Genomic DNA, 12,593 nt, shown 5'->3' with positions numbered 1-12,593 from the left:
TTGACAGATCCAGCTTTGCAGGGGTGGTAAAGATTTGAGGTTTGAAATGAAGATACATGTGTGATTGTTTTTGATGGCTTAACTATGTGTGGCATAGGGTTGATTAGCTCCTGGAAGGTCGAAAACACCCCAACTAGTAACGCACATAGATATTTTGAAGTTGGCATATCAATTCAAAGCGGCTGTCGACAGGAAGCTGACGGGAGTATTTGCATTACAATGTCTTGCACAGATGTTCAGGTGGGGAAGAAAAACTTGTTAGTATTGCTACAATAGTATTATATACATATATATATACAGAGCCGGGGGCCTACAACCCATGCCTATATATGAGGTGATGAAGGGTGACACCCTGCTACAAGGAGGTGTATTGCGACCCATTTCGTATGGCCCAGACTAGTTGTGTTTACATGCAATTGGAAAATGGTAATGCCTAACTAAAGTTGTGTATTTACAGGTTTTGGAGCAGGCCCAGAAGGAAATGCTGAGCTATAACAACCTTGGGATATCTGTCATGGGTAAGTGCATTTTTGTTCAAATGATGATTTCATAAACCTTCAATGCAAAAAAATCGTTTTAGAACGTTAGCAGTGGGTCGCCATTTTTTAAAAGACACAGTGACTACGTATTTGGTGCTTTCCCCTAATAACGTTTCTGCTGCAATTGTTAGCTGTACTCATGTTTCGTTTAGCAACATGCTAAAATTACCTGTAGCGAGTACTAGCAACAAAGAAAATTTTGCATTCAAATGATACAAATGCGTTGTTTGATTTAAGTTTCATTCCTACATACACCAATCAGGTCAGCTTGTCACAGGTGTTAGAAGTTGTCCAGATGGCTTCCATGCTACGTCTGATAACCCAGAAGGGGAACGGGTTTTCTGCGCGTGAAAAATTTGTGGGTGAAAATTTGCATGTGAAGAATTTGCATGTGAAAAAATAAATTTCTTAAAATATGTCAGAAAATGTGTAGCATAATTTTCTTAGACAGGAAAATGTGATCTCATGGTACAATTTTCCATCTGTCACCTGAATTTTTTGTTTGCAAACTGATTTTGAATTTGAAGTCAAACTTGTCCCTTGGGAATAGTCAAACTTTTCGGGGGTTGAAACTTGAACATTTGAAAATCGGGTGCGTACGTAAATAGGAATTTTACGGTACATAGTATACACACTGAGGTGCACATTCCAATCTGCCTTAACAGGCTTAAAAGGTACAATCCTAATGTTTTACTGCATTGCACAGTGACAAAACTTCTCACCTGCTGTATTATCAGTACCCCAATAGTAATACCAGGTTGGTGTTGTAGGGTTTAACTTTTGTAAATCAAATTAAAAGTCTAACGTTTTCAGTAATGTAACCTATTGCAATGTTTCTAGGTGGAAATGTAATTTTTTGTTTCCTGTTCTAGAAATGAGCCATCGGTCATCAGATTTCAGCAAAATCATCAACAATGCTGAGAATTTGCTGAGAGAGTTACTGTAAGTGTTACTAGTACTTCAGAAGTGGTTGAAGTTAGCACACCAGAAACTAATTGTTAAATGAAAGAATGAATGAATGGTTTTATTCAATATTTACAGAAAACAAACAAAAGCTACATTATTAGGACCAAAATGGATTACTAACATTATAATCTGATCTGACCAGGACCTCTCCTGTTTCTTTCAGCCAAATACCAGATAATTACAAAGTCTTGTATCTACAAGGTGGCGGAACAGGACAGTTCAGTGCTGTCCCACTCAACCTGCTGAACTTGAAGGAAGGTCACACAGCCGACTACATTGTCACTGGCGCCTGGTCAGCCAAGGCTGCCAAGGAGGTTCGTATTGATGACAAGGTCCTCTTCTTGTGTATGACTTGCCAGTTTAAGGAAAGGTCATTAAATGCACTGAGAGTAAGGAACAAAGTATAAGTGCCTGATGTCACACCCTTTCTCATAGGGTGAATCTGTAGATAACATTTGGGTACAGGACTTACTTTTTTCCTTTTTTTCTTCTTAGGCTGAAAAATATGGCAAGGTGAATGTTGTCTACCCCAAGCTGGACAAGTATACAAGTGAGTTTTTAAACACTCATTTGATTAACTAATTGGTGTGTGAGATCATCTGAATAATGGTCTTAAGATGTTTATATAGGATGGGGTCCCGACAACGCTTTACGCTGAATTCAGAAGAACTCCCTACGTATTAAGATAAAATCAAGGAAGGCAATTACGCAAAATTCGCTATGAATTATGTGACAAAAAAGACAGCTTTCCCTCCGAATTACATGAAATAGAATTAGGCTGCCTAGGCCTTCCCGAAAAGGGCATGCAGACCCTCCTATAGTCTGTTAGGCTGCACCAAGTAATTTCCATGGATGACGTCCTTTGGAGACCCAAAATCTAATGCGAGAGCGCAAAAAAACAACAGGAGGGGCCGAAAAATACAGGATGTCTATATTTGAGATATAATTGTCGACGACACATGTTAGGACACAAATTGAATGAGAGAACACAGTGTAACAACTAACAATTCTTTTATTCATCATGAAAACAGCAATAATTTGAATAAATCAGTTGAAGTTGAACAGCAGTTGTTGTTGTGTCCTGTTTCTTTCCATATCCCATTGATTTTGCAGGCTCTGAAGAAACATAGTATATCAAAAAGGAACTCTTAAGTCATAGTTACAGGAAGCGGAATTTTTTTTTTTTCTGGGAACAGACCAAAATCAATGCGCGCGCGGACGTCATCCATAAAAATCACTTGGTGTGGCCTTAACTTGAATAAAAAGCTGTTATTTACTGTGAGTGTTGTACTGACTCTTGCCATCCTAGCTAGGTTAGTTGTTGAATGACAAGTCATCAGCTGTGATTACTCGTCTGAATGATTGGATTCTGATGACTCTGTGTGTTGTTGAATGAAGAGTGGTAAGTGGTAGGTGTACTGACTGTTGCTGTGTTGCAGCCATCCCTGACCCCAGCACCTGGAGTCTGAACCCAGATGCCTCCTATGTGTACTACTGTGCCAATGAGACCATCCATGGGGTGGAGTTCCAGTTTGTCCCAGAGACCAACGGTGTTCCCCTGGTGGCAGACATGTCCTCCAATATCCTGACTAGACCTGTGGATATCTCCAAGGTCAGTGCAGCTTGAAAGATTTACTGGTATTCTGTTAGTATCCAGTCCTGCATAGTTTCTATGCCTGTAACTTACATGTATTTCAATACTTGAAATAATCACCTGAAAGCTAGCATTCTTTGGTACCATGACTTTTGTATATTATCATGCAGTTTGGGCTGATCTATGCTGGAGCCCAGAAGAACATCGGCTGTGCTGGAGTTACCCTGGTTATTGTTCGGGACGACCTGATTGGTCGTGCTATGCAGGAATGTCCATCTGTGCTGGATTACAAAAATCAAGTTGGCATGAACTCCATGTTCAACACCCCTCCAACATGGAGGTAAGGATGAACTACTGACACCTGCACCAACAAGTCAGACTTCCTCAACATCTCATGTTGTCTCTTTACATGGAGAGCTGATGACTTGTTTGTGTTTGTTTTTATGTATGATGGACACAGCAAGTAGATTTTATGGATGACATCAGCATGCGCATTGGTTTTTGCCAGATTTTGAAGTAAAATACAATAATTTTTTTATTTACCCTGTTTTATAGCTTCATTTCTTCTTGCATGCTTTATGGTATTCTAATTTCAAAATGTGGATATCTTTTTTTTTGCCTGCGCACACTTTAAAGTCTGCAAAGGATGTCATCCATAAAATTTTCTTTGTTTGTGAGGGTTGTTCGTTATTCTGCATATTTTGAAGTAAGGCCACAGCAAGTAAATTTTATGGATGACATGAGTGCACGCATTGATTTCTGCCTCATTTTGAAAAAAAACAAGGTTTTTTTTTACCCTCCAGTAATGGTCAACATACCGAAAATGCAAAAACAACCTAGATGCCTTAAATAGGCATTTCCATGATTATGTAAGAATGGTCGAAACCCCTTACAAATGAGTAAGAAGGCGGGAGATTTCTGAGGTATGGCAGTTCAGTTCAGGAGAGGTGTAGGGGAGAGTGCTTCACCTAGAGTGAGCAGGTCCAGCATCATGTAATCACAGTCACTCTGCTTCAGGAGACTCCCGTGCCAAGTGTACGAGAAGCCTTCTCTCTGTGTCTTTTCTTTATTCTTGATGTGCTGTACAAACCTGGATTTATTCCTCAGTAACACACACGATCATTGCTGTTGTTTTTGACTTGATGTACACATCTTCAAGGACAGTTTAAAAGGCATTTCAGTGGTAGAAACACTTTTTTTTGGTGTTCTGCAATATTGTAGAATGTTAAAAGTTTGTTCTGCAATTTGAAAATATTTTCTGCAAACACACAAGCACGCATACTACAACCTTCTCAACTTACTACTTATATATATTATATCATATCTAGCTTTACAACAATGCTGTAATTCTTAATTCTCTCACTCTATCTTTAATTTTTACCAGCAAAGTTTGAAACATGAATAACATACATGTGTGTGAATAATGATTCAAATGAAAAGCTTTATTGAAATTGCAACCAACAGTGTATTTAATCAATATCAATTAAATCAAATATTTATTTTGATTTCAGTATGTACCAAAAAAATTCAACAACCTGTCTGATAAGAAGGAAAAACAGCCTTTTATCCTTGTGAGGAATACATGTTCTAATGCGTAATTAAGATTGAATGACCTGTGACAACAGCCACGGGCCCACGGCCCACGAAAAAAATGAAAAGATTTTTAAAAGATTCCAAAATCAAACTAAAAAACCTTGGACTCTGCATAGTTTGTTTTATGAATCTGAAAAATCGCTATCAGTTTTAAACATCGGACTACAACTTTGGACATTTGGGGAAACTCCAGACGGCCTGGAGATGTTATTGTTTTTCGCGCACGTGGACGCCCCCCTCCCCACTGTCTCGGCACAGGAGAAAATGTTCCGCCTTCTCCTTGCTCACAAGGCGGTGCTCTAGATCTATCAGAGTGGTTCTCAACTTCATCACTGCCATCTGCGCTTCAAGGACCACGGGCTAATTTAGTGGCCACCGTTTCATTACTTCTGTCATCAGGCCCATGCCCCGAGTTCGGGCTCTGAAGAAATTGCATGCTTGCTGCGATGATATTTACTCTAGAAACATCCGGGAATTGTTTTCCTGACTTTTCCCGACCCATAGATTGTGACCGTGGAGATTAGCAAGGTTAAGACAGAAATGCATGAGTTTGACATTTTATCACATGAATCGTCCTCGAAGTTATCACGGAAAGTGTCTGAAACCCATGAAAAAACTTGAACCCTGAAGTCGGTCCGCGGCAGTCGGCCCGCACCAAAACGCCATCTGGTTCGCGCGGTGCTGGTTTCAGTTTATTCACAGAGCCGCTAGTTAAAAGATAAATTGAGAACCTTTGAATCCTAATTTTTTTTATTCTGCAAAATTGCATGTTGTTTAATTTTTCTTCTGCTATCTTAAAAATCTTTCTGCAGACTGCAGGCGGGTGTTTTGAACGCTACATTTTTTTTGTAGTAAGGAAATCTATTAAACAAAGCTACTGGTTTGCAGATTAAGACAGAAGTAGAGATTTGCCTATTGCATGTGTTCGTTTTCTTTTGCCAAGTAAATGCTCATTCTATTCTGCTCATAAAGATTTTGATGTTGACACCAGCGTTTCTCACTGTTTTATTGAATACAAGAATACAAGACGTGTTGGTTGTGTTTCCATGTTTTATTGTTTCAATTCTTCTACCATGCTTCATGGTCTTCAAATATGAAAATGTAGGTACTGTATCTTGTTTTTTTTGCCCACCTTTTTTTTCGCCTGAACCCATTGATTTTGTAGTCTGCAGAGGATGTCATGCATAAAATTTACTTGCTGTGGCCTAAAGTTAATGTTGCAGATAAAGATCCTTATAAAATGCATGTCTTTTTACTTTTTCTAAATTGTTTTTACCTTTCCCCAGCATCTACATCATGGGACTGGTGTTCCAGTGGTTGAAGTCATTGGGAGGGGCTGCCGCTATGGAGGAACTGAATCAAAAGAAGTCTGAAGCTGTCTACAGTACTATCGATTCCCTACCAGACTTTTACTTGTAAGTTGTTCCATACTTTCTTTTTGTTGTTTAAATTTTTTTGATAGAGACCATAGACAAGGACTAGTGGCACCCTACTCAAGTACAAAGCTTAATATGTTTAGCCATACATAGTATGGCTAGACATATTGTTTTTGTGTATGTTCTTCTTCTTCTTCTCCTCCTGACAAATCTTCAAATGGATTCATTTTTGGGCCAAACGACCTGAAATTTGCGGTGGGCGAAAGATGCCAAATACCTATTTTTTAAAAAAGGTCCTAAAAACATTTTTATGGAGGTTTTTTGGGGCACTTTTAGGCAAAAATTACATTTTGGGCTCCTGTTCCCTGGTATTACAAGCAAATGACCTGAAATTCTTCACAGGGGTGCCTTGAACATGTTGGTACAGGACTTTATTCACATTTCCGGTGCACCACTTCAAATTGTTTCATTTTGGGGACTTATGGGCCTATTTTCAGACCAAAAGGGCGAAAAGTGCTTTCCACCTTCTATCTGAGGTTCCGCGTGTTCCATTTGCTGTTGGCCAAAGAATCAACATTCTATCTAAGGTTCCGCGCGTTCCATTTGCTGCTGGCCAAAGAACATGTGTTCCATTCGGGTTACCTATCCGAGGGACGTCCCTAACCGAAGCTAGGTACTCATTTTCACCTGAGTAAAGTGGGGAAAGGGCCTTTCCCAAGGGCACAACGTCAACGGGACAAATCAGGGAACCCCGGATTCGAACTCGGTATCTCTGGGTTCTGGGGCCAAACGCCCTGCCACTGCGCCATTGCGACGCCATGTCAGGTCATTGGCTTGTAATACCAGGGCACAGGAGCCCAAAATGTAATTTTTGCCTAAAAATGCCCCCAAAAACCGACATAAAAATGTTTATAAGGCCTGCTTCAAAAAAATGGATAAAAACACGCCTGGGGTATTTGATATCTTAACCTCCATGCCAAATATCAGGTTGGTTGGTTCAAAAATGGCAGAGTTGAATCCATTTGAAGATTTGATAGGAGGAGAAGAAGAAGAACATGTACAAAAACAATATGTTGAGCCCATACCTATGGGTTTTTTCGTTATTTCTAAACCCAAAATGTATACTTTTGAAGCATCCATTCAAACAGAGGGGTGTCACATATTTATACTAGTATGCAACTCATACTATGGCTGAAATATGTTGTTTTTTGTCAGTTTCTACTTCTCTTGTCAAATCTTCATATACATGTAACAATAATTTATTGCATGTTCCTGCCCAGATAACCACACATGGTCTATAATCGACTATTTTACACGAGGATGGTGCTGGAAAAGTCACATTTTCTGGGGGTACTTATGCAAAAGTCCATTTGTTTAAGTGGATATGGTTTTGGACTGGTCCATATTGTGTGGATGTGCCACGGGAAGACTCAATTCCTGTATGGAGGGACTAATTTTGGACTGGGGTGATCCATTTTTTTAGTGGAAGTATTTTAGAATGGTCCATTATGTATGTGGTTGCCTGTAGCTGTGGAAGAGTCTGTTCTTGCATAGGGGGTCAAATTGGGGAATCTTCATTTCAGACTGGGATGATTTTGCAATAGATCACTTTTGGGCAGAAGTATTTTCTTGATATTTCACTTTGCCCAAGTGTTATTTTGGAACAGTCCATTTTTGCATGGGGAGTAGTATGGCTAAACATGCTGTGTTTGCTCTGGGGCAAATGACGGCCTTTCTAGTATCACAGTAGTTCCATACTTGATACTACATACTTGATACCTGATATGTAGCTCCTCAATGACAGAAGTAGAACTCAGGTATTTCCAGCTGTATAAATAAAAAATGCTGTCGCAGGCCAGGATGTGGACGTTATGGTGTTGATTAGTGTGTTTATGGTAAAGATTCATAGCAAGTGCATTGAAGTGTGTGGATAACCACTGGAGGGTTTATGGTGTGTAATCCTTTTCCCCACAGCTGTCCTGTGGACAAAGCTGCCCGCAGCAGGATGAACATAACATTTAGAATTGGCAGTCCCTCAGGAGATGAGACTTTGGAGAAGAGATTCTTAGAGGAGGCTCAAAAACATGGATTTGTGTCCTTGAAAGGCCATAGGTAAGTGTTGTTATGTTAGAGAGCCCAGGGAAGTTTTTGTGACTGTGTCGGGGGAGTGAAGGATGGTAGTTCAACAGTCAACATGATCAGGGCTCGAAATACTGGGTGCATGTGCACCTGTGTGCACCCAAAATTGGAACTGTGCACCTAATTTTTGACTGTGGGTGCACCAGTGCACCTAGATATTTTTGTAGGCTATAGGATAAATGTACTATTGTACACTAGTATACAGAATACTTACAATGTAAGTATCAGAAAAAGCAATATAACCTTTTGTAATAGTTGTACTTTATTTGATGTATTACTTGAAATTTTGAAGTTACCTATTGAATTACAAATTGAATTTCTTAAGAGCGTTAAACTTTGAAATTATGTTTTGCTGACATTCAACTTTATTTTGTGGTGCACCCAAAATTCTTTCTGTGCACCTAATTTAAAAAAAAATGAATTTCGAGCCCTGAATTTGATGGAACTACAGGTTTACGGACGTTTCGCCCATTGGCTCTTTCGCCCTAGGATATTTGCCCGATCTAAATATGGTTCGCCCGATGATAATGGATGATTCGCCTGGTACAGTTGATCATTCATGGTTTCTATGTTGTTGACATGTGAAAATGAATGTATTTCAAAACAGAAATGTTTAATGAGTATGCTTTCTATATTTCTGTGGCGAGTCTTCTCATTTTGACAGCGCGTGCACCGAAGTTTGCCGTTGACTAAATAACATGCACAATGTGACGCTTGTAATTAAAACATAGACATAGACATAGAAGAAGAACTTACGATCGACATTCTGGTCAGTAAATATCAAAACTGCCTGGTGCAAGTACGATGAAATGACCAGACGCACGGAGCTAATAAACATGTTAGGGTCGTATATTTACTATATTATATATACTTTTTTTTTACATCTTTTAAGTGAAAAGTTTCGACAAATGCAGTGTTAAACTAGAGTTATGTATTTGTGCTACATATACTTCAGGTTTACTATCTTAGTTTAGCGATTACAGGGTCTTTTATAAATATGAATTGGTAGTGAATTTTTCTTTTTATTTGAGTTGAATGTGTGATACATGTACATGTGTGCCGATTTGTTAAGAATAGAGAGAACGCTAGCGACCCCAAAAAACACCCCTCCCAATGAAATGGTATGGCTACCCTGCGATGTCACAAAATCAAGATGGCGGCCACCACACATGCCAACGGATCCAACAAAGGTTTTGCTACGCAAACCTGTAATTTGCAAAATTGCTCACACAAGTCAGTGAAGATCTTGACTAAGAAATCAAAGATGGCGGCCATGCACGCACAAGCTATTCCATGGGGCCTTGCGTTTTATGTGGTAAGTTTGAATATATGTTGTGTAGATGATGCATGGCCGCCATCTTTAATGTCTTAGTCAAGATCGTCTCTGACTTGTGGCAATCTTACAAAGTTAACGCTGTATTTGTCTAAGGTTTTCGCTTAAAATGTATATACAACGCTGACATATTCATTAGCTCTATACGTCTGGTCATTTCATCGAATTTGTACCCTGTTTTGATCATGAATGATGACACCAATGTATATTGTCCTTTGTGACCAAGGTTTGCGGCTTGATTAACCGGTTTTGAACCGTAACAACTACACTGTGTGTGCTTTATTTGATATTCATGATAATACCTTGATCAGCATGGTACAGAAGTGTCAGTGAAAATCTTTAACATAAAAGTGCCGTAGAATAAGGAACTGTAGCGATCGCTGTTGTGTCTACACAACACATATTCAAACTTACCACATAAAATGCAAAGCCCCATGGGATATCTTGTGGGTGCATGGCCGCCATCATTGATTTCTTAGTCACTTGTGTAAGCAATTTTGCATATTTAACGCTGTATTTGTTGAAACTTTTCGCTAAAAAGATGTATATATAGTAAATGTAGGACCCTAACATGTTTATTAGCTCCATGCGTCTGGTCATTTCATCGTACTTGCAGTTTTGATATTTACGTATGTTTTTATTGCAATATTGTATATTATTTAGTCAATGGCAAACTTCTGTCCTTTTTGTGCACGCACTAGTATAAATAAAAGTAAACGATGCATAATTTTTTCACCTATATCTAACATTAATGATACGGCGAAATGTTTTGTTGCCGCACCGCCCGGCTGACCGGCCAGACAAATTGTGGAGATTTAGAAAACTTACTCATTAAACATTTCTTTATTCAAATACATTCATTTTCACATGTCAACAACATACATGTAGAAACCATGAATCATCATCTGTACCGGGTGAATCATCCATTGTCATCGGGCGAACCCCTTGCATCGGGCGAACCATATTCAGATCGGGCGAAATATCCTAGGGCGAAAGATCCAACGGGTGAAACGTCTGGTTACTGAACTTCAGTAGAAAGGCAACATTTACGAGAAAATGCAGGATATTTCCCTCCCATTAACCACAAAAGAAATGTCGCTGCCTAAATTATGCAAATGAGGTAATTAGCATATAAGCCACATTCCATTGTACATGTATTCACCTTTTCTAAAGCTACCTACACATCAATATAACATCCGTAGCAATTATTGGAAGGGAAATATAGTTTCTTCATAAATTATGCAAATGAGGTCCTCATTAGCATAATGCACATTCCATTGTATTTAAACCTTTCCTCAAGGTACCTTCACCTCTAATATGACATCCCTAACATTTATTGTAAGTGAAATATGAAATTTCTGCATTAATTATGCAAATGATGTAATTAGCATAACCCACAATCCATTGTATTCACCTTTCCTTACACTGTACTACTTACACCTCCAATATAACATCCAAAGCAAGTATTGTAAGGGAAATATGAAGTATGTGCATAAATTATGCAAGTGACGTCCTCATAAACTCTACATATGATTTCCAATTTGAATCCAAGCAGATTTAACGTTGTATCCAACTGGCAAAAGGAGTTTTCATAGCCACCGAGATCTGCGTGCAGTCAGCTTGAAGAAAGGCCAATTGTTACCTTATCAAACTTGTGCCAAGCAGGTGTTAAGGAGTTAATTATAATCCGTCAAACATTGACGTGCGGCGCCAGGGCGTTACGGAATTATGGGTTGACTGCACGCCATGACTCCCCAGGTCTGACGGGAGTTCTTTTTTGAGCACTTCATGGCATGTTTTGTATCGCAAATGAAAGGCTTAGCTAATAAGGCTTAGCTCCCACGGTGAGTGCACGCAGATCTCGGTGGCTATGAAAACTCCTTTTGCCAGTTGGACATGGTCTTTGCCACTGTTACATCTGCTTGGAGATTACCTACATCTCCAATATGACATCCCTAGCATTTACAGTAAGCTAAATATGAAGTTTCTGCATAAAGTATGCAAATGAGGCCTTCATTAGCATAAAAGACATTCCATTGTATTCACCTTTCATAAAGGTACCTACATGTACATGTACACCTCCAATATGACATCCATAGCATTTACCGTCAGGGAAATATTAAAAGTTTCTGCACTAATAGAGCTACCACCCCGCATTACTTGGTTTTTTGGCAAGAAAGATGAAGAAAGAAGATCACGCCAGCACAATATATTTCCCCCTGTATAGGGAGGGAAATATAAAGAGTAAGTTTATTAACAGCAAAAAGAATGGACTGTATAAAAGTTCCTGTCTGCTGTCATAGGACTGCATCAAACACTTTGAATGTGTTCAGCTCTGATGTAAATAATTTTGAACTATAAGCTGGTATTTTGTGTTGCAGATCGGTGGGAGGGCTGCGAGCGTCCCTCTACAACGCTATCACAGCCCAGGATGTGGACACTCTGGTGTCGTTTATGAAAGAATTCCATCAAGTCAATCAATAATGGCAAGAGGTCACAAAACGGAAGTTGTCCTATGTTGTAGTTAAGTTCTTCAATACATGTACAATTCATTCCTGTCTCTCAAAGCTTCTGAAGTAAATGAATGCAAATTGACAGTTGTAAGAAACAGCTACATATTTCTAAACACCAGTAAACCATGATAAACTTCCGTTATTTCTCCTATATGTTGGTGTGGCTACAAATATGTCGTCAAAGCAAAAACCAAAATCTACGGCATAATGATTTAACCTCTTCTGTGATTGTTTCAGGTGGAAGACTATCATGGTTACATAATCCAGTTATATAAAGTGTATTTTGCTTGCTGGGTAATGATGCCTACCCTAGAGATTAAAGAAACTACTTGTATAGCAAAGTCTTTTGTAACATTGTTACATTTGGATATGTCAGAATTTGAATGGTGTAGAATCTGAGGGGAACTCTGATTTGGTGCTTTACGCTGGATTTGGCAGATGAGAGGAGATGTATAATGGAGACAGAATGAGCTAATCCTGGTAAGAAGAAATTTTAGAGGCCAGATACCATGGGTTGTAAATAAAAGCCTTGTAAACTAA

General features: G+C 39.1%; 1 protein-coding gene across 2 annotated transcripts in view; it reads left to right on the top strand.

Moving 5' to 3' along the window:
• Positions 1-12,593, top strand: part of LOC136425404 (phosphoserine aminotransferase-like) — a 25,231-nt gene extending 12,638 nt beyond the window's left edge. For both annotated transcript variants that reach the window (XM_066414265.1, XM_066414266.1), the window contains exons 2-10: positions 458-518; positions 1,412-1,481; positions 1,669-1,819; positions 2,001-2,055; positions 2,945-3,117; positions 3,270-3,439; positions 5,979-6,107; positions 8,043-8,180; positions 11,922-12,593. In XM_066414265.1, the coding sequence (XP_066270362.1) occupies positions 458-518; positions 1,412-1,481; positions 1,669-1,819; positions 2,001-2,055; positions 2,945-3,117; positions 3,270-3,439; positions 5,979-6,107; positions 8,043-8,180; positions 11,922-12,024 (1,050 nt within the window). In that variant the 3' untranslated portion in view covers positions 12,025-12,593. The remainder of the gene's footprint in view (positions 1-457; positions 519-1,411; positions 1,482-1,668; positions 1,820-2,000; positions 2,056-2,944; positions 3,118-3,269; positions 3,440-5,978; positions 6,108-8,042; positions 8,181-11,921) is intronic.

The sequence above is a fragment of the Branchiostoma lanceolatum genome, chromosome 19, assembly GCF_035083965.1.
Source record: "Branchiostoma lanceolatum isolate klBraLanc5 chromosome 19, klBraLanc5.hap2, whole genome shotgun sequence".
Lineage (NCBI taxonomy): Eukaryota > Metazoa > Chordata > Leptocardii > Amphioxiformes > Branchiostomatidae > Branchiostoma > Branchiostoma lanceolatum.
This window is presented reverse-complemented; position numbering and strand designations above follow the sequence as displayed.